The sequence below is a fragment of the Lactuca saligna genome, chromosome 5 (assembly GCF_052625555.1).
Source record: "Lactuca saligna cultivar CGN05327 chromosome 5, ASM5262555v1, whole genome shotgun sequence".
Taxonomy (NCBI): Eukaryota; Viridiplantae; Streptophyta; class Magnoliopsida; order Asterales; family Asteraceae; genus Lactuca; species Lactuca saligna.
Genome location: NC_136421.1, coordinates 53,044,431 through 53,071,822, shown reverse-complemented (window position 1 = coordinate 53,071,822; position 27,392 = coordinate 53,044,431). Strand labels below are relative to the sequence as shown.

The 27,392-nt window shown below is 34.6% G+C and overlaps 1 protein-coding gene across 1 annotated transcript; it reads right to left on the bottom strand.

Annotated features, from left to right (window-relative positions):
* Window positions 1-303: 303 nt before the first annotated feature.
* Window positions 304-1,650, bottom strand: LOC145045048 (ethylene-responsive transcription factor SHINE 2-like). Its single transcript, XM_078993397.1, has 2 exons — window positions 1,251-1,650; window positions 304-958 (listed from the first exon to the last, which is right to left on the bottom strand). The coding sequence occupies exons 1-2, from the start codon at window positions 1,331-1,333 to the stop codon at window positions 460-462; spliced, it is 582 nt and encodes a 193-aa protein (XP_078849523.1). The 5' UTR covers window positions 1,334-1,650; the 3' UTR covers window positions 304-459.
* Between the last annotated feature and the right edge of the window lie 25,742 nt (window positions 1,651-27,392).

Here is a 27,392-nt window from a genome sequence, read left to right as displayed (position 1 = left end):
ACATCTCGGTTCCAATTTCAAAACCAGTTCCGAGCTTAGATTTAAAAAACGGTTACCCTCTATATTGATTGCTCACCCTTAGTTTAATTAGAGAAATTTATTCCTACCTTTCCTCGTGAATTAACGGTTATTAATTTAATTAAATATCTAATTAAATGTGATATATCTCAACATTTTTTTTAAAACCGCAAAATAACTAACCTAATACTAAATAAGTACCTATATCTCTACCGAAATTTGAAACCATGATGATCACTCCTTACGGCTAGATCATTAACCTTTTGATGATACATAGAAGATAAATAAAAACAAAATATAAAAGGATATTTAATTTCTCGTTTAATATACATAAAAGCTACTATTTATTATTACAGTTTATACATAGATATGTATATCCGAGAACATTATTTAAACAACTATTTATCGAATCATATATAATCTATGTACCCCCACGTCTATCTAGTTGCAGTTAAGCAATTCCTCTATCATCTGCATTGCCACCCTATTTTCTTCGTCTATGTTTCCATTACCCCCGCCACCGGGACCACCGTCTTCCACCACTGTGGGAGACAAAGATTCGCATGATGTAGTTTGTGATGTCGTTTCTTCTTCATCCTCCCTCTCTTTTCTCTTCCCACCGAGCTCCACCTTCATCACCCATCCAGAACTGGACCCTTTACCTGCGCGTTTCTGCCACACTCCGATGTGAGAGTTGTCACTGTCGAGACGTAGACAGGTGACCGATGGTGCTGGGTCTTTGCAGCATTTACGTAGCTTAGCGGCAAGGGTGTCTGCTGGAATTTCCAACGGTGGATTGTGGGTCCCTTCCGGTGGGGTTTTGGTGGTCACCGGAAAATTTGTTTTTGCCTTCTGACCGTTCATCAAGATAGCTGCTTGATCGTAGGCTCTTGCGGCTGCCTCAGCCGTATCAAATGTACCAAGCCAGATCCTTCGCTTCCTACATTGTACAACATGCGGTGTAAATCTTTTTTGTAACATGTGCACATGCAGTAATAACTATAAACAATTTAAAAATTAGAAAAATCACACATTGTACAATGTTCTTCAAAGTCGTACATCATTATTCAAGACTTCTATTACACGTTCATCTGTGTTTTATGGGCACACTTTTATGTCTTGAAAAGTGAAAACCATTTTAGATTTTCTTATTTTGATTTAATATTAGATAAGATTATTTAACAAATGAATATAAAGAAAATCTTTATTTGGAGTTGGTTGTTGAAACTTACAGGAGTGGGTGGCGGATCTCCGAAACCCATGATCCCCATTGTCTTTGCCTGACACCTCTGAACTTCTTGGATTGTAACCTCATTTCTTCTATCTCTTTAACAATTATTTTTTTTTCCCGCAAATATATTAAAAGGTACCCTTAACTAACAAAGAGCAAGCAAGGGAACAAACAGGAACACAATACAAAAGTTTAAGAACTACAAGGAAGTGAAGGAAGAGGAAGAGGAAGGGAAAGAGAAAGAGAAAGAGAAAGGGAAAGGGAAAGAGAGAATGCCGCAACAATCAATTGTTATCCAACATACTCCCAACATGAGAGAGAGAGAGAGAGAGAGAGAGAGAGAGAGAGAGAGAGAGAGAGAGAGAGAGAGAGTTATTGCATATATAGAGGTGAAATGAGGATTCAATGGTCCTGTTAAAGGAGATATACAGCAAGTACGTATTTATATATACACTACACAGACCTGGCACAGAAGCATATCAATGTCAATAGTTATTGTACAAATATTAAGTGGATTAAACACGATGACTAAAGTCATATGCAGTCATCATTTTAATTCGTTTTTTTTTTTTTTTCTTTATGGATTTTCATATATGTTGATGGGGAATTTTAACAATTTAGCGGTGGTATGACGTTAAGGATTGATTCGAGAATGTCAATCTCTAAGAGAAGACCAATTTGACATTAATAGCCTTTTAAATAAATAAAAAAACAATAAAAAATTAATATATATATATATATATATATATATATATATATATATATATATATATATATATATATATATATATATATATATATATATATATATATATATAAAATAAATTAAGCTCTAAAAAATTGGACCACAAGTAATTTACTACATCATACTATATTATAAATGAATTTTTTTTTCTGTAATCATATTCATTTGAAATTTTCAATTCTTTATATTTTTATATAATATACTTAATTTATTAACTTAGATATGACTTTAGTTGTAAACATTATGGTAAATGAAAGACTTTATCAGTTATTAATATGATATATTCAATTTGTTAATTTAAATATATTATTAAATAAATAACCTACATTGATATATCAAATAAGTTTAAAAATTTAGTATAAAATTTAAAATCTAAATTAAAATATCAAAAAATGTTTTTTAAAAAAATCTTTATATATATTTTTAACATACTTAAAATGAAAAAATTAAATATAATAAATATAAAAGAACCTAAATTGATGAATCAAATTAACTAAAAAGTGTCTGAAAATAATAATTTATAATAACTAAAATTCAATTAAGTTGTTTTTAAAATTTATTTATAATATTAATAGTTAAAATAATAGAAACTTAGAAATTAAATTATGTTAGATTACAAACAGTTATCGATAATTTAAATAATCATCATGATGAAATTAAAACACCATCATTTTTTTTTTTTGAAATTAATAAATCATAACAGTAATAAATTAAAATAGTTGACAAATATAATTAATATTATATACACGTAAAACATGATTACAGGTCATTAAGTGATTTGATTTTAATAAGTGTTATTTTATATATTGTTCAAATTAATTATAATATTATAAGAATAGCAAAAGTTTTAATTTTATTGTATTCACCTAGTTTTAATAATAAAGTGTGAAATAGTATTACCTCAGTTTTCTAAAATTTCCAGCAAAGAAAAAAAAAATGTTTGACAATCATAGTATTCTTAAATTTTAGCATTTAATGCAAGCGACAAACTAGGAGTGGCATAACTTATTGGTTGTGAACAAAGGAAAAATAAGTGACATGAAGAATAAGTCCAACACCATTTACTCGAGTTAGTTTTCAAGTCCAAGTGAACACCTGTTGTTCGGTGACAGCTTTTATTGCTTCGATACACTTGGCTCTTTCTCCTTTTTTATAGTGCATACAAATAAAATCATATATATATATATATATATATATATATATATATATATATATATATATATATATATATATATATATATACACACACACACTAGCCGTCTACCCGCGCAAAGCGGCGAGCGGCGAATAATTTGATCTCTTTAAAGTTAAAACCATTTTGCGTTCACTTCGAGAAATGATTATTAAATGACATTTATTTTTCAAGAGCATTATCATATCATATTAAGGGGGTGTTTGGATAAGCTTTTTTTAAAACAACTTATTAGGTTCCACATCACTATAAGTTAAAAAAGTGTTTGGATTAAAATAACTTATTCCGGTGTGGAACCTCTAATACGTCATTTTTTCATAAGTTACCATACACTTACTTATTAACTTATAAGCTAATAAACTAATAAGCAATAAGTTTTTTTGCCAAACACCCCTAAATGGTTATTACTTCCATTTATACATACCCAAACCACTTGTGCTGTTTATCGTCCTCTTTTTTTTTCCGTTTTCCTTAATTCTTTTATTAATTTAATATCCTACTAAGTAAAATGCTAAAATATATAAATAATATTTTATAAAAATAAACCTTTAGAATATCAGGTGTTGTGATTCAAAAGTCGATAAATAGGCCTTTGAGAAGACCAAAATACCCAGGTGTCAACTTGTTCATTATGATTTTAAACTAAGTTTGGTCACAAATTAAAACATTTTCAACGATGGTATGTAAATCAAGGATTCATATTGATTTAGGTTCTCGAAACCTTAAAATATTGAACAAAATCTATATAAAACCTTATAATAAGGATAATAATCACCGTAATCAGGAAGTCCATGTGATGAAACTGGATATTATAAGGACCAATGATGAAAAAGGTTTCATTTTTAGACTAAACAAGATGAAAAATATACAAACTACCTTAATCATATCAAATCTTGTGTTTAACCGTTATTTGTTGCAAAAGTAAGATGTCAAAATATACAAACTAATGATAATTCAATGCTCTAACTGGCCCTCTTGGTTGAGTTCTTTGAACCTGCAAAGCCAACACATTAAAGAAACATAGTGAAAACCTTTTTAGGAACAAACCTGATATAATAAAGTCTTCACCCAATATATTTATAAGATAAAAATACAAAAAGTTAAAAATGATGAAATTAATTACAAGTAAGGATTAAAATAAAAACATATTAAGAAAGAACCATCTGCAGGAGTGATATTTGAATCAACATGTATTTTCTGATGGTTTTAAATTTTAAAGTATCCGAAATTCAGGGAAGGAGATAGAATTTGTTGAGAAATATAAGGATTCAAAACACAGGTTGAAATTTAATATTATTTTATTGATGACTATTTGTACTATTAGCTTAATGATTTGAACGTCTTAAAAAAATAATATTATTATATTCAATCTATTTTTAGAAATAATGAGATTTCTTTTATAAGATAGTAAATATATATATATATATATATACACACACACACACACAAACGGTTTACCCGCGCCAAGCGACTACGCAAAAGGTTACGACATCTAAACAATTATCAATAAGGATAATACTGAAAAAAAAAAACGAAATCAATAAAATTAAATAATGAAATTTTGGATTTGTTTATATATATATATATATATATATATATATATATATATATATATATATATATATATATATATATATATATATATATAAGCACATGATTGATTGTGTATTATTAATCGTGTAACATTTTTTATACATCACATCGGATATATAGACTTCACTTCCGTTGAATTGTTCGTAAGACTTCACTCTCATTTTGAAACATGTTATATTTCAAAAACACAATTTACTTTTCAACGAATCGTTTCATTTTGATGTTTATTGTCATTCAGAAATGTTTCATTTTATTGGCTGCTTTCGTTAAAAATAGAAGTATGTTGATGTTTTTTTATTCAAAAGAAAAGTGTTATTCTCGATTAAAACCCCAATTAAATCTTCATATTTCTAGTATAATTATTATTTTTGTTGTTTTTTTATCACAACAGATAGGTAACTGAGAAATCAATGCTTAGTTGGAGACTCTTAATTGGATTAGGTGGTCAACTTAGGTTAAACAACTAATCGGTGCCTAGGCTAATATTTTTATTTGTATGAAAATTTATATTTTTTTTTAAATAAGTTTTATCTATCTACTATCTAAATTAATAAATATAACAAATTTTCTATTATTTACTTATTTTTTTTTAGAATATAAGTAATTTATTAAAAAAGTTATTCATATATTTAAGTATCCTAAGAAAATAAATATTTGAAATTTTAAAATTTTAAAATATCAGTGTAATATCTGAAAATTTTAAAATTTTCATGTAATTTTAAAATTTTTAAAATTGAGTGCTTATGCATTTTTAATTAGATTAGTTATTTATATAATTTGTCATATACTTCACTATTCATTAGTATTTACAGTGGTTCTACTGTTATAAAAATTTGTATGAGAACGACTATTAAAATATAGAATAGAAGCAATTTTTTGGTTGCTTGAACCACGGTTTAACAAAAAAGAAATCATCTTCACAAGTGGCGGAGCTTCAATCTTTCATTTGTTGAATCGAAAATATAATTTGTATGAAAATTGGTGAACAAAGGGCCCATAATCAAAATTTTATATTTTTGAACCTAATATGTATAAAATTAAAATATTGGGACTAATTCTACCAACAAAATAGGGAGGGAACAGCCCCAACATTATATAAGATCCGTCCCTGATCTTGACTTTATTTAAGTCAAATTTTAATATTTTACTCAAAACTAACATATTGGTCGATTTTATATATTATATATTTTTAAGATGTTACATATGAAGTAAATAAATAATTTGACATTTATCTTAATATTCGAGGCATTGATCCACCTTTTAACAAACGAAAAAAAGTTTGGACTACAAAATTTAAGGTTAAATATGAAAACTTATTATGAAAAAAATTATATTTTAAGAATCTAAATGATAATCTAAGATATTAGACTTTGAAATCTAAACTCTTAAACTTAAATGTCAAAATTAAATTTTGAAATCCAATATTGAATAATTCATTTGATCTTAGTCATTGTGTCTTTATTTCCTCTAATATAATTTTCTTTTAATATAATGTATTCAATAGTTCAATAACATAGACACATGTTTATAGTCATTGCAATTGAATGTTGTAATAAGATTTAAATGATGCAGAAAATAGTTCATCATATAGGGATATTATTGTATGTAAAATATACAACACACTAAAGATATGATGCAATTGTTAAAGAGTTAATTCAGTTTATAACTCAAAATAACATGAATTAAGGAGAACATATAGAAAGAAAGGAACATGTGAATGTATATGATTGTGTACAGAAAAGGGCCAAGTAGAGTTGTTCATGGTGGTCAGATGTAGGCGTGTAGAGAAGCAAGGATACCACACATATAATGGATCTCAACATTTTATTGCAAAACAAATGGATTTAATTCCAAGATATACCCACCCCTAAAGACACACGGACAAATATTTAGACAAATTTATGAAATGTAACCTTGGTAGATTGTAACCATCTTCCCAAATAAAATGAGGGTTCACAAGAGATTTTAAATGTTGATAAACCAAACTCAAGATTTAAAAAAAAAAAAAAAAAAAAAAAAAAAAAAAAAAAAAAAAAAAAAATTAAGAATCACATAATGCTTGTTAATGGAAAAAAAATCATGAATGTTAAAAAGTTTTCCCCTCCTACTCCAATTTTGAATATGTTAACCTATAAAAATTCCTTGAGTCCGCAAGAATAGGAGGGAATCTAAAAAATAATAATGATGTATGATCTACTAATTCAAGTGGTGGTAGTTTTAGTAGGGAATTTTTTTTAAAGGACTCAAGTTCCTTATAATTAGAAGTAAAAAAATATTGTACATAAACCCATAACTGAACTTTAAGAGAAACTCATGCATCTACATGTTCTCATGTATATATTAAACGAAGGAAAGTCCAAAGGAAAATTAGTTTTGGGGTTGCGGAAAAGGAGGAAAAAGGCAGAAATAGGGTGGTCTAAGTAGACCTGTTTGGTCTTAAATTGACTTAAAGGGACTGTTTCGACATGGAAAAACAGGGTTTGATTTGGGTTGTCGAAACATACTTGTTCATATCTAACAGGTGTAAGATATAGCAATGTACTTTTAACAAAAAAAAATTAGCATCTTAATTCTTTTCTTCCTATCGGATTTACGTAGTTGTTCCCTAAAGGGGCTATTTAAAAGAAGGCAGTAGTTATATATCATCAAAGTTAGACCCGAAGCTTTAGTTTTGGAGGTTAAACGACTAAAATATGGAAGGGTAAATAGGTAATTCCACTTACACCATGAGAACCTAGAGGTTTGGTGTAGAGCCCATTAATGCATTAGTAACAGGAGACGGGGCTTGTGCACCATTTGGTTGTGATTGTCCATAAGAATGGCAACCAAATAGTCTTTTTATATCCGGAAGAAACTTGAAAAAACAAACCATGGTAGTATATGATGATATTACCCTAGATTTCGAATGAAATCATACTAAAATACTAAAAAAAACTTATAAGATGGTGGTGAGTTAGGTTAGGGTTTATATATATATATATATATATAGAGAGAGAGAGAGAGAGATAGATAGATAGATAGATAGAGAGAGAGAGAGAGAGAAAGAAAGAAAGAAAGAACCACATGTTAGAAGAAATTATTGAAAGAACCAAAACTGGTCAAGAAACTTAAGTAGCAGGATGTCTTAAAATCCCGAAAATGCAAAATAAGTAACCATTGAACATACTTGGTGAAAAGGAATAACATCCAAAAGATAATGAGGGTATTTGAGAATCGTTTTACATAATAGGTACCTGGAAAATTGTCAACAAATTTCCAAACTTGATTATCATAAATGGACTGAGTCTCGCTGTCCATAGCCTCTTTCCATTTCGTAAACTCCGGGCCTGCCATGGCTTCCTTGTAGTTGTTAGGTTCATCCATATTTATTAGTGTACTATCACTGATAAACGTATCACCTTCAGCAGTTATATGGAAATCATATAATACAGGTGGAACACTAACTCTCTTGGAACGTCTAAGAGGTAATGACTCGTCAATCGGTTCAAAAGGAGTTTCTTCCTTGGGTTGAGTGCTAGTGTTAAACGTTCCTTCATTTCTTAATTCTTGAAGCTCTTCAAGGTCAATTTTCCTCCCACTCTCCTCTTGGCATATGAGTTCTCTCTCTCTCTCTCTCTCTCTCTCTCTCTCTCTCTCTCGGAAAACCTCTATCCTTGCAACAAAGACAACAGTGTCACTCGGTTTATAGAAGAGATATCCAAAGGACTTCTATGGGTAGCTGATGAAAATACATCGCTCACTATGAGTTTCAAGCTTGTCGTGAATCTCTCTTCTTACAAAAGCCTCGCAACCCCAAACACTGATATGTACCAATGAGGGAACCTTCCCTGTTCATATCTCGTGAGGTGTTTTGGCAACCTTCTTAGTTGGGACTAAATTAAGGATATGGGCAGTAGTCTCTATGGCATACCCCCATAATGAGATATGTAACTAAGCTCGACTCATCATGGAACGAATCATGTCCAATAAGGTTTGATTGCGCCTCTTAGCCATACCATTCAACTGCGGTGTCCTAGATGGCGTCAATTGCGAAATAATTCCACATTCCTTAAGATAGTCGTGGAACTCGTTACTAAGATACTCACCACCTCGATTGGATCAGAGCATCTTTATCTTCCTGCCCAACTGATTCTCCACTTCATGCTTAAACTCTTTGAACTTGTCAAAAGTTTCTGACTTGTGCTTGATTAAGTAGATATACCTATATCTGTTGTAATCATCCTAAAAGTCACATAGAAGCGGTTTGCATCCCTTGTTGTAGATCTAAAGGGCCCACCTACATTCGTATGTATGAGATCCAATAAATCCTCACCCCTTTCACAAGTGACAGTGAAGGGTGACTTGGTCATCTTTCCAAGCAAACAAGAGTTGCATGTGTCATTGGACCTAAGGTCAAACGACTCCAAGACTCCATCCTTTTGAAGTTGGGCTATGCATTTCTTGTTGACATGACCAAGACGACAATGCCACAAGCATGCTTTGTCCAAACCATTGGACGATTTGATATGCAACACATTATTTCCTAAGTTGTCTACAACCATCACAGTTTCATATATACCATTACAAGGCAATGCTTCAAAATAGAAAGTATCATTCAAGAAAGCATTAACAGAACCAATTTCATTGTTAAGCGAAAATCTAAAACCTTGTTTATACAAACCATGAAAAAAATAATTTTTTTATGTCATTTCTGACGAGTAGCAACAATTGTTCAATTCTAAACCTAACCCACTACTAAGCACTAAAGAATAAACTCCAATCTTGGTGATAGGTGACACTTTCCTATTCCCCATGATTCAGTTCATCTTCCCATGCTCCACATCCCTACTTATTCTTAGACCCTACAAATCAGAACAAATGTGAAAACCACATCCTGTATCAAGGACCTGGGAAATAGCATGTGATGAGTTGTTAGATTGAATAACGTAAATACCTGCGAAGGTGGGCTTTATCTTCCCATCCTTCATGTCTTGTAGATACTTCGGGCAGCTTCATCTCCAATGCCCTTTGTCGTGACAATAAAAGCACTATGCATCCTTCTTATTTGAAGAGGGATCAGCATGACCACCTTTGGTTCCACTGGAAGAGGATCCATCATGGGACTTTCCCTTGTGGCTCTTAGAAGGAGCCTTCCTCTTCTTCCTTTTCCCTTGTCCAATTTCCAAGACAGAGGCAAAAATAGTAGGATTTGATGCAACAGACTCTCCTTTTAAACTACTCTCAGCAGTTCTTAGTAGGCCTTGGAGCTTGCTTAGAGTGACTTCCTCCTTGTTTATATGATAAGTCATTTTGAACTGGTCATAATAAGAAGGAAAAGAGTGTAGGATGATGTTAATAACCAACTCTTCATCGAAGTTGACATTCGACTTCAGCAAGTGTTCCATAAATCTCTACATCTTTTGTTAGTGGGCAGTGATGGACTCTCCATCCTTCATCTTTGTTGTTATCATGGCAACAATGATCTCATACTTTTCTTGTCAAGCACTTTGATGGTATCTTTCCATCAAATCTTGGTGCATCTCGAAAGGATAGTAGTCCTCGTAGGAATTTTGGAGTTCCGCAGTCATGGTAGTAAGGATGATACACGACACCTTTATCGCGTCTTTCTCATGAGCCCTATTTTCTTTGATTTCTTTAGGAGTAGCAGTGTTTTCATTGATCTCCTTTAACTCTTTGTCGAGGAATACTATTTGTCCTCGTAACGAGTGACCATGCGAATGTTGCGAATCCAATCGTTGAAATTGGATCCATCAAAAATCACCCTCCCATACAAGTTCATGAGGGAGAAAGTGCCAGAAGCATTCGAGTTAGTAGCGTTGTTTGAAGTCGACATCTAAAAAGGAAAAGAGACAAAGTTTAGTTTAGATAAGAATCCTTAATATAACACCCAAATAAAATATTAAGGCTAGGATCCAACACAATATTTCACAATTCGGGAGAGGGATGCTGTAATCCAATTGCAAAATATTTAAAGGTAAATAAATGACGATTTACCAATTTCCACCATGAAAAACAAAAAAGAATATTAAGTTTTAAATGAATTGAAATTCCTAGATTCTTTTGATATTCATTGAACCTTTCAATGGAATGTTTTAATCTTGATTATGCCCTTCAATGTTGTGACTGAGATACTGAGGATCACAAACAATGTGTGAATAACCATGCAAATGTGATTGGTACCCTCAATATCATTTATCACCTAATCAATGTGCCGGTTAACCACATATGCTCTATTGATCTATTATAAAAATCGAGCTACCCTTTTCCAACCTTGCTAGTCCCAACTTAATGTGTCGCTTAGCCATACACGCTCCACTAATGACTTGGTAAGGTGCAAAGTGTAATTTCAAGGAATAACATCATTTTCACATTTTTCCTAAAGTAACTAATATTGGGAATTTGTGAAAACATTTAGTTACTTTATAAATCATTATACTTATTAATGAGGAATTAGTTTGTCCTATCTTACCCTTTTGGTTAACGACCCTTCACCAATAAAGGAAGCGGTGGGTGAGAGTGGACACCCATTCAACCGTCATTTTATAGGCAGCTCCTTATACCCCGTTATAGATCGGCTTCATGAATTAGGTCTATTAACGGTAAGACTGACTCGTCTTATATATATATATATATATATATATATATACATATATATATATATATATATATATATATATATATACATATATAATTAGTAATATTTTAATATTATAATAGTATAAGGGTAGAATATTAAACTTTTAAAACTCTAGGGTTTAAAATTTAAATATTTCAAAATTAAAATCTTTTAATCAAAATTTAAATTCCAAAACTTTATGGCAAGTTTTGAAACTTTTCAAAACCTCTAGTTCAAATTAAAATATAATTTAATTAATCAAATAATTTGTCATTATCTAAATTTGGCCTAATTCAATTTATCGCAAGATAATTCACATCAAATAATACAAATAATTAACTTTATCGTATTACCTAATAATTATCTTATAGCTTGAAAATTATCTTCTAATTGGATGAGGATAATCATTATCATAATATAAAATTCGAATTTTATCAGTCAAAAACGTTTTTGGTAATTATCCTAATCCGATTCTGGTCAAAATCCTGGAAAATCTGCCAACAGACGAGTCGACTCGCCGAGTCAAACTTTGGACTCGTCGAGTTCATCAGTGGATTCGACGAGTTCATCACCAGAACAATTAAGCAATGCATCATATACAACATAAAAACGACCTGGGCTCTGATACCACTGATGGATTTTTTAGCATTAAATCAATCCTATGGTACCATGCAACCCTAAAGCTTTGGATCTAGGTTTTTTTTCTAATTTTACATGCAATAATAATCATCCAAAGCTATAACCTAAATTAGCATGCTATTTTCAAAATTAACATCTAAAACAAGGTTAGATGATTACCTTTCTTTGTAGCTTGCTTGATCTTCAACCTTTGAGAACTTAGCACCTCAAATGTAATGCCTCTAATAGATCACAAACACCAAGAGAAAGTTGGAGGAATATGAGAGAGAGGCTAGGGATCACAAAAATTCGGTTGGTACTCTTCTTAGGGTTCAATTTCCGATTTTAGGAGTCCCATGGGGTCTTTATATAGCTGAGCTGCTAGGGTTTCTGTCAAATCCCTAATCTGATTGCTTAAGCCCTAAGCAGTCCACAGGATCCTTCCAGAAGGCCCCTATGGACGATTTCTATATGGGCTTCCACATAAATTTCATCCACCTCCTTCTATTAAGATTACATAGCCCATATTGCAATTATCTTATAATTACAATATCAGTCCCCTTAATTTAATTAATCTCGTTTGATCACTAAATTAATTCCAAATTAATTCTTGACCAATATTAGTTAAATAATATGATTTCTCAATTAATATATTATTCTTATAATATATTAATAAATCACAATTAACCTCTTTCTCCATAATTCATCCAGTTAATTTGCTATGGTGAAGCAAACTCAAAAGGACCATGTTACTATTGGGTCAAATACATACCAATTATAGTTATGGGCTTAGACACCTAATCCAACATGAGATCTCTTGGATTTCCTTGTGCTCCTTAAAATATATGTTATCTAATCATGGGACTACAATCTGTCAGTTGGGCCATGAGTCCCTAAAATTTAGAAAAATACACAACTATTGGTTAATTTCATCTTATAATTAGAACAACAAATCAATATAGAGACGCTTTCAAATTTTTTTACCTCTATGATACCATCATATCTTCCTATAGTCAAATCTTGAGCTATTACAAGGTAGATAACGATGACAAAAACCAGCAAGCCAGGGTACAACCTTATTAGCCTACACAAACAAGGAGTTCCTTCATATAAAAAGGCTTATAGACTGAACATGACATCAATAAATAAAATAATGACCTTCTATGGTACAATCAGTAATACAACTTTCCAGTTAGATTGGCCCTATAATGAGATGCCATAGCGCTGAACCATAAAACTGAGAATGAGATTAACACATTTCACTTAAAATTGATACAACCATCTAGAGTACTTACACATCAAATTTATCGATTATAAATCCATCTTTAATCAATTTCAGGAATACTGAATGGCCATTTACATCCTCATTCCTGATATACTCATCATTCACTCTCTTCAGTTACTCTTTCAACATGCGACGATTATATATACGTTCAATCTAAAATCAATTTGAAATCAAAGGGTTTATTTAACCCTAATAAACAAAAAAGAAACACACAACAATAACATAACTAGTATTATGAAGTATTTTCCTTCAACCATCGTACGAATTAGGAGCAAAAGGGTGCCAAATAAAAAGAAATCTGACAAAAAGAAAAGATCTAAAAACGACACTGGAGTGGGTATGTTTGTGTTTATATCTATGTCGTGGTAGAGGCTAGTGATTGGAAACAATAGGCCGCGGTGGGGGAAGCATTAGGTCGACAATTTGATAGAAGTGGTAAACTGTTGGGTTTTGAGCATTCTAACACTTCTCAAGTGTACATGCAACCCTAATAACCTTGGATCTATGTTTGTCTAATTATCATGCAAAGTTGAATTCCAAGGCTATATTCCTATCTAGCATACATGGGGAACAATTTTAACTTGAATGATAGATAGAAGAACTTACCTTGTTGTTGCTTATGTTCCTTGAAACCTTATGAGCCTAGCACCCCAAGTGTGATGCCTCAAATGCTTCACACAACACCAAATGCTCTTGGAAAGACTTTTGAGAGAATACACACTTCTTGAAATCGGCCTAGCCCTCTTGTTTCCTTAGTGTAGCCGATTTTGGTGGAAAATATGATTCTTATATAGTGTTGACACATCTAGGGTTACACCATGTAAACCCTAATGTGTCATGACTCTTCATTTCCATGACCCATGGAGCATCCATGGAGCATCCTATGGGTGGAACCTAACTTGATAATCCATGGAGCCTCTTAGCCCACTATACAAGATATGGATGATTTACATAATCAACCCATATATTTAATTAGTTATCTTTTGATCACTTAATTAATTCTAAATTAATTCTTGATCAAACTAATCAAATAATATTATTAATATATTAGAACTTATAATATATTAATAATCTCCAAGTGTTATTTCTCTCATTTAGTCTATCGAATTGCATGGTGCCATGCAACCCAAATGGACCATGCCGGGTCGGGTCAAGTACATACCAGAAATAGTTATGGGCTTAGACACCTTATCCAACAGTCTCCCACTTGGATAAGTCTAATAACTATTACTGCAAGTATGACTTCAGGAACCGATCGGCAATCGTAGCTCTTTTCAAGGTTTCTCAGAACTGAGAAGATGATGGTACGCCATTTAAGATAAGTGATCATATAATCCTTTGTTCTAGATATCAGTCGGACAAATACATGGAACAATGTCTTACTTATTGTCCAACAGTTTGTTTCCCGATTTCCGATTTGTTTGACAAAGAACTTAATTGAACACATCAACTTAGTTCTGACCGGGTCCGGTACATAGGTCAAAACAAAATCATCGCGGGGCCCAGATATCAGCTTCTAATCCAAGAAGGAACAGATAAACTTCGACTCATATGTTTGTTCTAACACTCATTGAATTACACACAAAAGCACGATTTATAACATCGAGTTACCAATGCGTTTTCGTACAATCAATGCATAACCAACTTGTAAGTAACGAATCATATCTCTAGGTTTGAAGACTTATATGATATTACCGTCTCATGATCGCTCGAGATAGAATTCCATGAAGTGATTCCAGTGAGCGTGGGTTGAGTCCAATGCTCAGAACTTATGAGCACTCATGATTGTTGTAGCCTTGTCTAACACCTTAGACCTCTGCAACCAATCATGACAGTCTTGATTCATACCTACTTCCGACAAATGACCGACTGTGGAGGTTTGAATAATATGTTATACCAAACAAAATTATTCTGGAAGTCAAAACATGCAAAAGAAATATAGTAAACGATTGACAAGAGATAGCAACACTTTACTCATAAATAAAACACCTTTTATTCATCATCTAATGTCAATTACACTTTACAAATTTCGAGGTTATCTAACTACTAAATCTAATATCATCCTTCAGCCCTATGCTCCGAGCATGTTGGAGATGCTTAACCCGAGTCAGTCCCTTCGTGAGGGGATCTGTTGGGTTCTTATCCAATGATACCCTCTTTACCACCAGGAGTCCTTATATTCGATGTCTAATAAAATGGTATTTTCTGTCGATGTGTCTGGATCTCCAGTGATCCCTTGGTTCCTTGGCTAAGGCAACAGCGCTTTCACTATCACAGAAAATTTTCATTGGCTCTTTAATAGCTGGTACAACTCCAAGGTCTACGATGAAGTTCTTTAGCCATATAGCCTCCTTTGCCGCCTCGCTCGCTGCAATATACTCTGATTCGCAAGTTGAATCAGCCACTGTCTCTTGCTTGGAACTCTTCCAAGAAATTGCTCCTCCGTTTAGGGTAAAGACCCAGCCCGACTGAGAGCGGAAATTATCCCTATCAGTCTGGAAGCTAGCATCACTATACCCTACAACTCTCAAGTCATCACTCCCACCGAGGGTAAGGACCCAGTCCTTAGTCCTTCGTAGGTACTTGAGAATATTCTTTACTGCAGTCCAGTGTGCCTTGCCAGGGTTCCCCTGAAACCTGCTAACCATGCTCAGGGAAAAGGCTACATCAGGTCGAGTACACGTCATAGCATACATGATCGATCCTACAGCCGAAGCATAAGGTATTCGACTCATTTCTGCTATCTCAGCCTCAGTGCTAGGGCTTTATGTCTTACTCAATTTGGCGTTACTATGGATGGGTAACTCTCCTTTCTTGGAGTCTTGCATGCTGAATCTCTTCAACACCTTATCCAAGTAGATACTCTAACTAAGTCCAATTAGTCTTTTACTCCGATCTCTCAAGATCCTTATCCCTAAAATATAGGCAGTTTCACCAAGGTCCGTCATAGCGAAACACTTCCCAAGCCAGGACTTTACTTCCTGCAGGGTTGGAATGTCGTTTCCTATGAGTAGTATGTCATCCACATACAATACCAAAAAGCTAACTATACTCCCACTAGCCTTGACATACACACAAGATTCATCTTCACTCCTAGAAAAGCCAAATTCCTTGACCTTTTCATCAAAGCAAAGATTCCTTCTGCGAGGTGCTTGCTTTAATCCATAGATGGATTTCTCAAGCTTACACACTCTATTAGGGTACTCGCTGCTGACAAAACCTTCTGGCTGACTCATATAAACATCTTCAGCCAACTTTCCATTAAGGAAAACAGTTTTGACATCGATTTGCCAAATTTCATAGTCATGAAATGCGGCTATGGCTAACATAACCCTAATAGACTTAATATTGGCTACTGGAGAAAAGGTCTCATCATAATCCACTCCAAGAATTTGAGAGAATCCCTTTGCGACCAGTCGAGCCTTATAAGTGTGTACATTACCATCCATGTCGGTCTTCTTCTTGAAGATCCATTTGCACCCTACTGTCTTACGACCTGGTACATTCTCAACCAAGTTCCAAATTTGATTGTCATACATGGATTGTATCTCGCTATCCGTAGCCTCTTTCCATTTAGCAGACTCGGGGCCTGCCATGGCTTCCTCGTAGCTGTTAGGGTCATCTTGACTTACTAGTGTCCCATCACTAATGAGGGTCTCACCTTCTGCAGTAATATGGAATCCATAGTAATGCTCAGGTGCACTCCTAACTCTCGTGGAACGCCTCAGAGGTACAGATTCGTCAATTGGCTCAACAGGAGTTTCCTCCTCAAGTTGAGGGCTAGAGTTTGAAGTTCCTTCACCACTTGACTCTTGAATTTCTTCAAGATCAATTTGCCTCCCACTATCTCCTTGGCTTATGAACTCTCTTTCTCGAAAGATTTCTCTTCTTGCTACAAAGACCACATTATCACTAGGTTTGTAGAAGAGGTAACCAAAGGATTGATGTGGGTAGCCGATGAAAATACACCTCTTGCTTCGAGGTTCGAGCTTATCATGAGTCTCGCGTCTCACGAAATCCTTGCAACCCCAAATCTTGATGTGGTCTAGTTTGGGTACTTTACCAGTCCACATCTCGTGAGGAGTTTTGGCAACTTTCTTTGTAGGGACTAGATTAAGGATATGGGAGGCAGTCTCTAAGGCATACCCCCATAATGAGATTGGTAGCGAAACTCAACTCATCATGGAACGAACCATGTCTAACAAGGTTCGATTACGCCTCTTAGCCACACCATTCAACTGAGGTGTCCTGGGAGGTGTCAATTGTGAGACAATCCCACATTCCCTTAGATAGTCGAGGAACTCTGAACTAAGATACTCACCACCTCGATCGGATTGAAGCATCTTAATGTTCCTGCCCAATTGATTCTCGGCTTCCTGTTTAAATTCCTTAAACCTTTCGAAAGTCTCTGACTTATGCTTGATTAAGTAGACAGATCCATATCTACTGTAATCATCAGTAAAAGTCAAATAATAACGATTAGCATCCCTTGTGGCATGTTTGAATGGTCCACACACATCCGTGTGTACAAGGTCCAACAAACCTTCACCCCTCTCACACGAGCCTATGAAGGGTGACTTCGTCATTTTTCCAAGTAAGCATGATTCGTAACTATCATTTGACTTTAGGTCAAACGACTCCAAGACTCCATCCTTTTGGAGTTAGCCTATGCGTTTCTTGCTTATATGTCCAAGACGACAATGCCATAATGATGCTTTATCCAAGTTATTATTATTAAGAGAATCAATACATAAAACATTATTTCCTAACTTATCTACAATAGATACAGCTTCACACACACCATCACAAGGTAATGCTTTAAAATAAAGAAGATTATTAAAGAAAGCATTAATCGAACCAACTTCATTATCAAATGAAAAGGTGAAACCTTGTTTATACAATGCATGAAAGGAAATAATATTTCTTGCCATTTCTGGCGAATAACAACATTTATTCAAATCTAAATTTAACCCACTACTTAGCGATAAAGTATAAACTCCAATCTTGGTGACAGGTGTAATTTTCCTATTCCCCACGATTAAGTTTATTCTTCCTTGCTCCACATTCTCACTTCTTCTTAGTCCCTGCAAGTCACAACAAATGTGAATACCACAACCGGTATCAAGGACCCAAGATTTAGAATGGGGTGAGTTATTAGAAATGATAGTGTAAATACCTGCATGGTTGGGTTTAACTTTCCCATCCTTCACATCTCGCTGGTATTTTGGGCAGTTCTGCTTCCAATGTGATTTTTTATGGCAATAGAAGCATTCAGCCTCTTTTGGGTCAGAAGAAGGAGTGACGAAACCTTTCTTGGTTCCACTTGAAGAAGAGCCATCAAGGGTCCTAACCTTGGTACCCTTCGAAGAACTCTTTCTCTTCTTCCCTCGACTTTTCCCGATTGCCAAAACCGGAGTGGAGTTTGGAGTAGGAGTGTTAACAACCGACTTCCCCTTAAGACCTGATTCTGCGGTCTTGAGAAGTCCCTGAAGTTTGCTGAGTGTGACCTCTTCCTTATTCATGTGATATGTCATGCGGAATTGATCATAGCACGATGGTAAGGAGCACAAAATTATATTTATTGCAAGCTCCTCAGGGAAGTTCACATTAAGCTTCAGCAATCGATCCACATACCTTTGCATTTTCTGCATGTGGCTCGTGACGGAATCCCCGTCCTTCATCATGGTTGTTATCATGTAGCAGATGATTTCGTACGTCTCTTGTCGTGCACTTTGATGGTATCTTTCCATCAAATCTTGGTGCATTTCATAAGGGTAGAAATCCTCATAGGAATTTTGGAGTTCCGTTGTCATCATGGCCATCATGATGCATGCTACTTTCGTAGCATCCCTTTCATGTGCCTGAAAGTCAGCGATCTCCTGAGGAGTTGCAGTGGTCTCATCAATCTCCTTAAGCTCCTTGTCAAGGACATATTCTTTGTCCTCGTAGCGGGTAATCATCCTGATGTTTCTGATCCACTCATTGAAGTTGGATCCATCAAAAGTGACTTTCCCACACAAGTTCATAAGGGTAAAGGAGCCACTAGGATTAGAGCCAGAAGCAGCATTGTTTGAAGACATCTGAAGGAAGAGGACAAGATTAGTTTAGATATTAAGAGAGTCCTTAATAAAACACCCAAATGTAATATTAAGGCTAGGATCCAATCACAATATATTATAACTTAGAAGAGGTATGCCGTAATCCAAGCTATAACATATTTGAAAGGTAGGTGAATGGCGATTCACCAATTTCCACCACAAAAACCGAAATATTAGATATTAGGTTTTTGATTGGTTCTTAGAAATTCCTAGATTCTTTGAGATTCAATGAACTTTTCAAAGGCATGTTTCAATCTCGAGTGTGCCCTCCAAGTTTTGTGACTGGGATACCGAGGATCACAAAACAAGGTGTGAAGTAACCGTGCAAATCACTTGGTACCCTTAAAGTTTATCACTCAATCGATGTATCGGTAAACCACACATGCTCCACCGATACTATAATAAACCTTAAGTCACCCTTTACCTACCTTGTTAAGTCCAAGTTAGTGTGCCGGTTAACCACACACGCTCCACCAACGACTTAGACAAAGTGTAAAGTGTAATTTCATGGATTAGCACCTTATTCACATTTTCCTAAAGTAACTAAGATTGGGAATTTAATAAACATTTAGTTACTTTACAATATTCATCATACTTTTAATGAGAATTTATAAGTCCTTGTCCTACCCGTTCGGCTAACGACCCTCCACTAGTCAAGCGAGCGGTGGGTGAGAATGGACACCCATTAAGTTGCCATTTTATAGGCAACAACCTTATACCCACCTTATAGACCGGCTTCGTGAATGAGGCGTACTAGCGGTAAGACGACTTTGTTCTTATATATATATATATATATATATATATATATATATATAATTATTAAATTATAATAATATAAGTATAAGGATTGAGTTTTAACTTTTAAAATTCTAAGGGTTGGAACTAAAGCTTTAATAAGACTTTACTTGTTCCAAAACTTGAGGGCAAGTTTTGTAACTTTCAAAACTTTTCATTTCTTGTAACTTATGAGTTTAATAGAGTAATAAAATGAAGACTCTTCATTTTTCTAACTCTTGTGTTCTTTTAATGGTTTTAATTCAAGTGTGACTCTTGGTTTTCCATAACTTGAGGACAAGTTATGGACTCCATTAAAACACATTATGATCAAGAATTAATCTACCACATAGGTTACAAATAATTCCTATGATCATCTAAAACATCATTAGAACAAGAACATGAATATGAACTCATTCATAAATCAAAATTACACTTAAAACTTTGTAATTTTGATAACTAGTTGTTGTAAATGAATTAGCAAAGACATTACACCATCTAAAACAAGTTTTCAAGTACCAAAACAGTTTAGGGTAATGTTTCTAATCCATTTCCAGCAACTAAACTCGAAAATCTGCACTCTGTCGACCCTACTCGCCGAGTGCATTAACCTACTCGACGAGTAGGTTGAAGATACAAGTGAACTCGACGAGTCCCCCCATGAACTCGACGAGTCCAGCAATCAGACAACAAGTTTTTCAACTTTCTTCAACTTTTTAGCACAAATAACAAACAAACAAGCCTAGTCTCTGATACCACTGTTGGGTTTTGAGCATTCTAACACTTCCTAAGTGTACATGCAACCCTAATAACCTTGGATCTATGTTTGTCTAATTATCATGCAAAGTTGAATTCCAAGGCTATATTCCTATCTAGCATACATGGGGAACAATTTTAACTTGAATGATAGATAGAAGAACTTACCTTGTTGTTGCTTATGTTCCTTGAAACCTTATGAGCCTAGCACCCCAAGTGTGATGCCTCAAATGCTTCACACAACACCAAATGCTCTTGGAAAGACTTTTGAGAGAATACACACTTCTTGAAATCAGCCTAGCTCTCTTGTTTCCTTAGTGTAGCCGATTTTGGTGGAGAATATGATTCTTATATAGTGTTGACACATCTAGGGTCACACCATGTAAACCCTAATGTGTCATGACTCTTCATTTCCATGACCCATGGGTTTGTAACTCCCATGGAGCATCCATGGAGCATCCTATGGGTGGAACCCAACTTGATAATCCATGGAGCCTCTTAGCCCACTATACAAGATATGGATGATTTACATAATCAACCCATATATTTAATTAGTTATCTTTTGATCACTTAATTAATTCTAAATTAATTTTTGATCAAACTAATCAAATAATATTATTAATATATTAGAACTTATAATATATTAATAATCTCCAAGTGTTATTTCTCTCATTTAGTCTATCGAATTGCATGGTGCCATGCAACCCAAATGGACCATGCCGGGTCGGGTCAAGTACATACCAGAAATAGTTATGGACTTAGACACCTTATCCAACATAAACAGTGGAAGCAACAATAGTAGTTGACCACTTAGGGTTTCAATGAGAGAGTAAGGAAGATAAAGGGAAACACATTTGGAGAGAGAGTGATAAGGTTTTGATAGGATTTCAAAAACAAGAAATTAAAATTTTGACATATGATTGAATGGTGGGCGGTGGGTAGTGGCCATAGCTAGGTTAGATTTGGGGAGTTTTGGTGGTAGCGATGATCAGGGAAGGTGAAGGGTCCTTCTAGTGGTCTTCTTCCCAACATGTAGCTTAAAACTCAAAGTTTTGGAGGCTTTAATTGTGTTGGATGTTATGGATGAAGGCCCAACATGCAGAGATCATGGAGTATCAAATAAGTAGATTGAAAATGTGAGGGCAGTGTTAAATGATGGCAGTGACAACGACAAATTTAAGCGTTTTCCAGAGGAAAATGATAGGTTCCAAAGACCAACTGATCTCGCTCTGTACTGGAGCAGCTATGGAGCCATATCATCATACTTCGATTTGTTGATAGTGCTTGTTCCAGGCACATGATAAGAGGCATCTCTCAACTATACAACACTCAGAGCTTTGTTTGAGAGTATGTTTCCTTTGCGGGAAAGGAAGAAAGGTGAGGATCACACATGGGGTTTGTGCTTAATGATGTGAAGAATTTTCGGATATGTTGTGAGATTATGCGTGCTGTTCTCAGACCTTCTGGATGCAAATTCAATCGGTGACTTACGGTTTGAGTTTTCTTCTCGATACTCCTAAGTTTATCTTAAACTGATTTGTTTTGAAGATAATCTTTTATTTTCTTATAGTTTTTTGTCAGTAGGTATTATTGGGAAGTGATATGAAGATAAAGTGATAACAGGCAGTCTAAACCAGTGTAAGGTACTGAATCTCAATTGTCTAGACTCTGAGTTTAATGTGCTGGTAGGCACAAAGGATTTGATATTATGGATTTAGATAGGATCATTTGGACTAACCATATGATGCTATGGTAGATTGAGTAGTGAGATAAACATGGGAACCCATGGAATACATAAAATTAATATACATCTAGAATTGTGGCTCAACTGTTCCTTGATGTACGGACTTATGTCCTTAATCCTGGTTCTGATAGGGTGACTGTGGGGTTCTGATAAAGTAGGTCTGTAGGAAATTATTTTCTTGCTTTCTATCTGTCAGTCATATGTTGCTTCCTCTGCGTGATTGGAAGAGATCCGACCTGGAATGCAACATATGCAACTCTATTTCTATGCATCTTCTTTATCTGTGCAATTCTTCCTATCTGTTAGCCATATGTTGCCTCTTCTACGTGATTGAAATGATCTGACCTGGAACACAACATATTCAACATTCTACCTCTCAATCCCTCTATCATAGTTAGCTATATGTTGTCCCCTATGTGTAATTGAAAGAGATCCGACCTGGGACACAACATATGCACCTATCTCTAAATATGTCTTTCTCCTTAATAATTGTCTACTCACCTAAAGTAAGGAGTTCTTAGAAGGTTCTTGATAACTAGGGTATATCGCGAAGTGGGGAACACGTTCTAGTACAACTAAAATTGAACCATTTAAGAGGTTGTCTATAGATCTCACTGCTTAATTTAAGTGGACAACAATACATGTGGTTGTCATCAGCTAAATTGTTTATTAAGAAAAGTTTGTCAATATTCTTCGTATTTAAGTGGACCACAATACTGGTAATTGACCAAATCTAATCATGAAGGTGAAGGTACTGAAAAACAAGTTAAGGCTTCAAAACTTTGATCCTAAAAGTCTTAAATTCAGTCATTATTTTTGTTTTTGTTAAATTTGTTAATAGTTTTCCTCTATTCACAAATTTAAGGGGGAGAATTAAAAATTTTAAAAATCAAACAAAAATTCAAAAATAGTGTTATTTCCATTTTATTTCTTTTTCAGAAAAATCAAAAATCCAAAAATATTTTTGTTTATGTTTTATTTTTTCAGAAAATATGAAAAATCCAAAAATATTGTGTGCTAAGTTTTATTTTAGTTTATTTTTATCTCAAATTTTTCTTTGTCCTAAAAAATGAATTCAGATGTAGATGAGACTCATGGAGACTATATCGAGGTTTTCTGAGCCAAAGCTTCATCTCCGTGATCATTGAAGAATTTTCATTCGAAGGAACAAGAAATGAAGATTATTCTTTCAACATTCAATCTTTCAATCCCAGAAGCAAGGTCAAGTTGTACTTGAAGATTATGTGACAAGATTACACTGAATCCTCCTCAATCAATTTGCTGCTATCTATGAATATGTTGAAGTGATCCAGAAGATTCGTTCTCTCTGATATTCTCTCTGAAGATTCTCAAGCTAAAAGTGCTAATTTTCACGAATCTCTACAATAAGCCTCCTCACCCAATGTGCGTTCAGAGCCAAATTTTAAAGAAAATCTCAACTGCTCAAGATGAAGTCATTTATTGAAGATTCATCAAGTTCATCTTGAAGTTGTGAAGAAATAGAAGATAAAAGAAGAAGCCAAGCTCCAAATGAAGATTGACAAGAAAAGCTAACTACATTTTAGGGGGAGTTTGTTGGGTCAAAGAAAAGAACGCTATAAAACAAGGGGGAGATTGTTGGGTCTAAAAATATGGTTTATACTTTACTTTTCTTGGCAATTATCGTTTTCGGTCTAGGAGCGAAAACGGCCTAGTGTTTGCGGTTGGGTATGTTTACGGCTACAAACTCATTTGCGGTTGTAAACATGTTTACGGCTGTAAACGTGTTTACAGCCAATGTTCCCTATATATATGGTGTCAGTGTTGTCAGTAGAAAGAGTGTGTGAGTGGGTGTTAAGTGTGTGTAAATCAAGGTGTGCTAGAGAGAGAGAGAGAGAGAGAGTAGAGAGAAGTGTGTATATATGTGTGTGTGTGTGTGAATCTTGTGTTGGAACATCATTCTAATCATATAAACATTGAAGATTCATCAACTTCATCTTCCTCTTCTTCATTTTGATCTTGCATCATCCAATGATTGGGATTCTTCACCATCAATTGGATCTGATTGATACATCAAGCAAAATTTGGGACTTACAATGGGTGTGAGCCAATAAAGGCACGAGACTTCTGGCTCTTGCTTTTTAAAGACCAATCTAGAAGGAATACTAGTTTATTTGCTATAATAAACCAAATGTACGTATTTTCTAATATCCCTTTATTATTTTTGAAAATAACGATGTATTTTTAGGGTTCTTGATATTCAATTGTTTATTGCAAATCATAGTGAGAACATAGATCCTTTAGGTTGCATGTGAACTTAGGGTTTAAGTTTTTCTGCCACAATAAGATTTTTGTAACCTATAAAACCCGTCAATATATATATATATATATATATATATATATATATATATATATATATATATATATATATATGTTGTAGCTTGGGGCACTAAGTGAATGTCCCCAAGTAATGACGTGAATATATGTGAAGAATATGTGTGCAAGAGCATGTACCATAACATGTACACATATTAAGAGTATGTAAGAAGTATATGCAAGATACATGTATCAGAGCATGTATGTATATAAAGAATATGTAAGTTTATATGAGAAAGGTATTTGCTAATACCCAAGAGATAGAAGAAATAGATAGAGGACAATTATATGCAATATAATTATAAGATGAAGTAAGTATGTCAAGCTATCATTAGTATTGTGTAGAATGATATGTGATATTAGACATAGATAAAGAATAAGTACTTAATGAGTTGAGTACTAGAAGAAAAAAATAGAAGATCTCTTGATGAAATAAAGAGATAGATTATCCACGAGACTAGTGTTATGTTATGAGTCGCATAAAAAATATATAGTTAAAGAGTAAGGTTCTATGGGAACAAGAGTATGGATCCTTCAGGGATAAGTGTATGGTTCCTACAGGGACAAGAGTAATATTCCTTTGAGAATAAGAGTATGGTTCCTTCAGGAACAAAGAGTATGGTTCCTATGGGGACAAGAGTAAGATTCCTTCGAAAAAAATAGCAAGGTTCCTTCGGGGACGAGAGTAAGGTTCCTACATGGACAAAGAGTATGATTCCATTGGGAATATGAGTATAGTTCCTTTGGGAACAAAGAGTATGGTTCCTTCAGGGATAATAGTATGATTCTTAAACATCCCAAAATTATGGTCCAAAAATTTCTTTTTAATTATTTAGAAAACCATAGTCATCGAACATCATATAAAAATCATAAGTAATGTATCACAAAATATCATATCATTTGTCAAAACATATATCAGAGTATAACATCCCAAGCTAAACAAATGGTGTGTGCACTGCAATTCTCCTGAGTTCTTCCCCTTTCTACCGGAAGTACCTGAAACTAAAACTGAAAACTATAAGCATGAAGCTTAGTAAGTCTCCCTAAACTACCACATACCATATACATAACATACAACTAGGAGATATGGGGCCCACCCACACTCAATGAGATACACGCCCTGCCAACACTCAACTACTATGAGATACAGACCCCGCCCACACTCAATAAGATACGGGCCCCACCCACACTCAGCTACTATGAGATGCGGGCCCCGCCTACACTTAGCTACTATGAGATACGGGCCCCACCCACACTCACCTACTATGAGATACGGGCCCCGCCTACACTCAGCTACTAGGAGATATGTCCCCCATCCACACTCAGCTACTATGAGATATGGGCCCCACCCATACTCAGCTATTAGGAGATACGGTCCCCACCCACACTTAGCTACTCATGGAAATACATACAGGTATCACACAGACAACAAGTAAAACTAGGCATATAAATATGTACCATATCAGCTATCTATGAGATACGGGCCCCGCCCACACTCAACTACTAATCATATCACATATACAGGCCAACCTTTCTGCCTTAGACCCGTTCCTACTGAAGGAAACTCACCTCAAAGTCGTGTAAATAGCTCAAATGTCCCTGCTCCGCAACCATCTCTACTCACATCCTATACATAACAACCACTTAGCTACCATTCCATGCTCAAAACCCCTTCACGGGTTAACCTTGGTCAATCTAAAGGTCAAGGTCATAGTCAACATCTAGTCAAAGTCAAAGTCAACCCTGAGTTGACCCAACTCATCGAGTTTATCCTTTAACCCGTAAAGTTCTCATAAACCACTGAATCGTGAACTCACGATCTAACTCGTTGAGTTTCCTCCAACTCGCCGAGTTTCTCCTACTCAACTAAAACGAGATTTCCTAACACAACCCGTCGAGTTCCTTGCCGACTCACCGAGTTCCATGAACAGGATCGGGAATTTTCGACCGGACTCGTCGATTTCCTTTATGAACTCATCGAGTCCCTTGCATATCTAACCTATAAAACCTTTTCCTAAGATCTAAGGATCTAGAATACAAATCCATATTGTTTCCATGACCCATTTCTATAAAGTTGGTAACTTGATGGCTTTGCACGCCTCAAATAGACCCAAACTCAAGTTATAGCAATCTACTTCCATGAACATGGACTTTTCTTGGACAAGAACGGGACTAAGACCCCTTTTATGATTCTAGGGGCAAAATACTACTGGAAATGGGAATCCTTGAAATACAATCCATGAAGGTCTTCATATTTCCCACAATAGGGTTAAAAAGACTCACAAAGCAAAACTAAGAGAGATATAGGCTATTATTCATCTAGTTAGTGACTTTTTACCTTAAAAAGCTGCCAAAGGTAGATGAGAT

Bases quoted from the DNA above. Each gene is read 5' to 3' on its own strand.
- LOC145045048 (XM_078993397.1), bottom strand. From the start codon at position 1,333: ATGAGGTTACAATCCAAGAAGTTCAGAGGTGTCAGGCAAAGACAATGG. The intron at 959-1,250 runs GTAAGTTTCAAC...TGTACAATGTAG, and splicing joins GAGATCCGCCACCCACTCCT to GAAGCGAAGGATCTGGCTTG.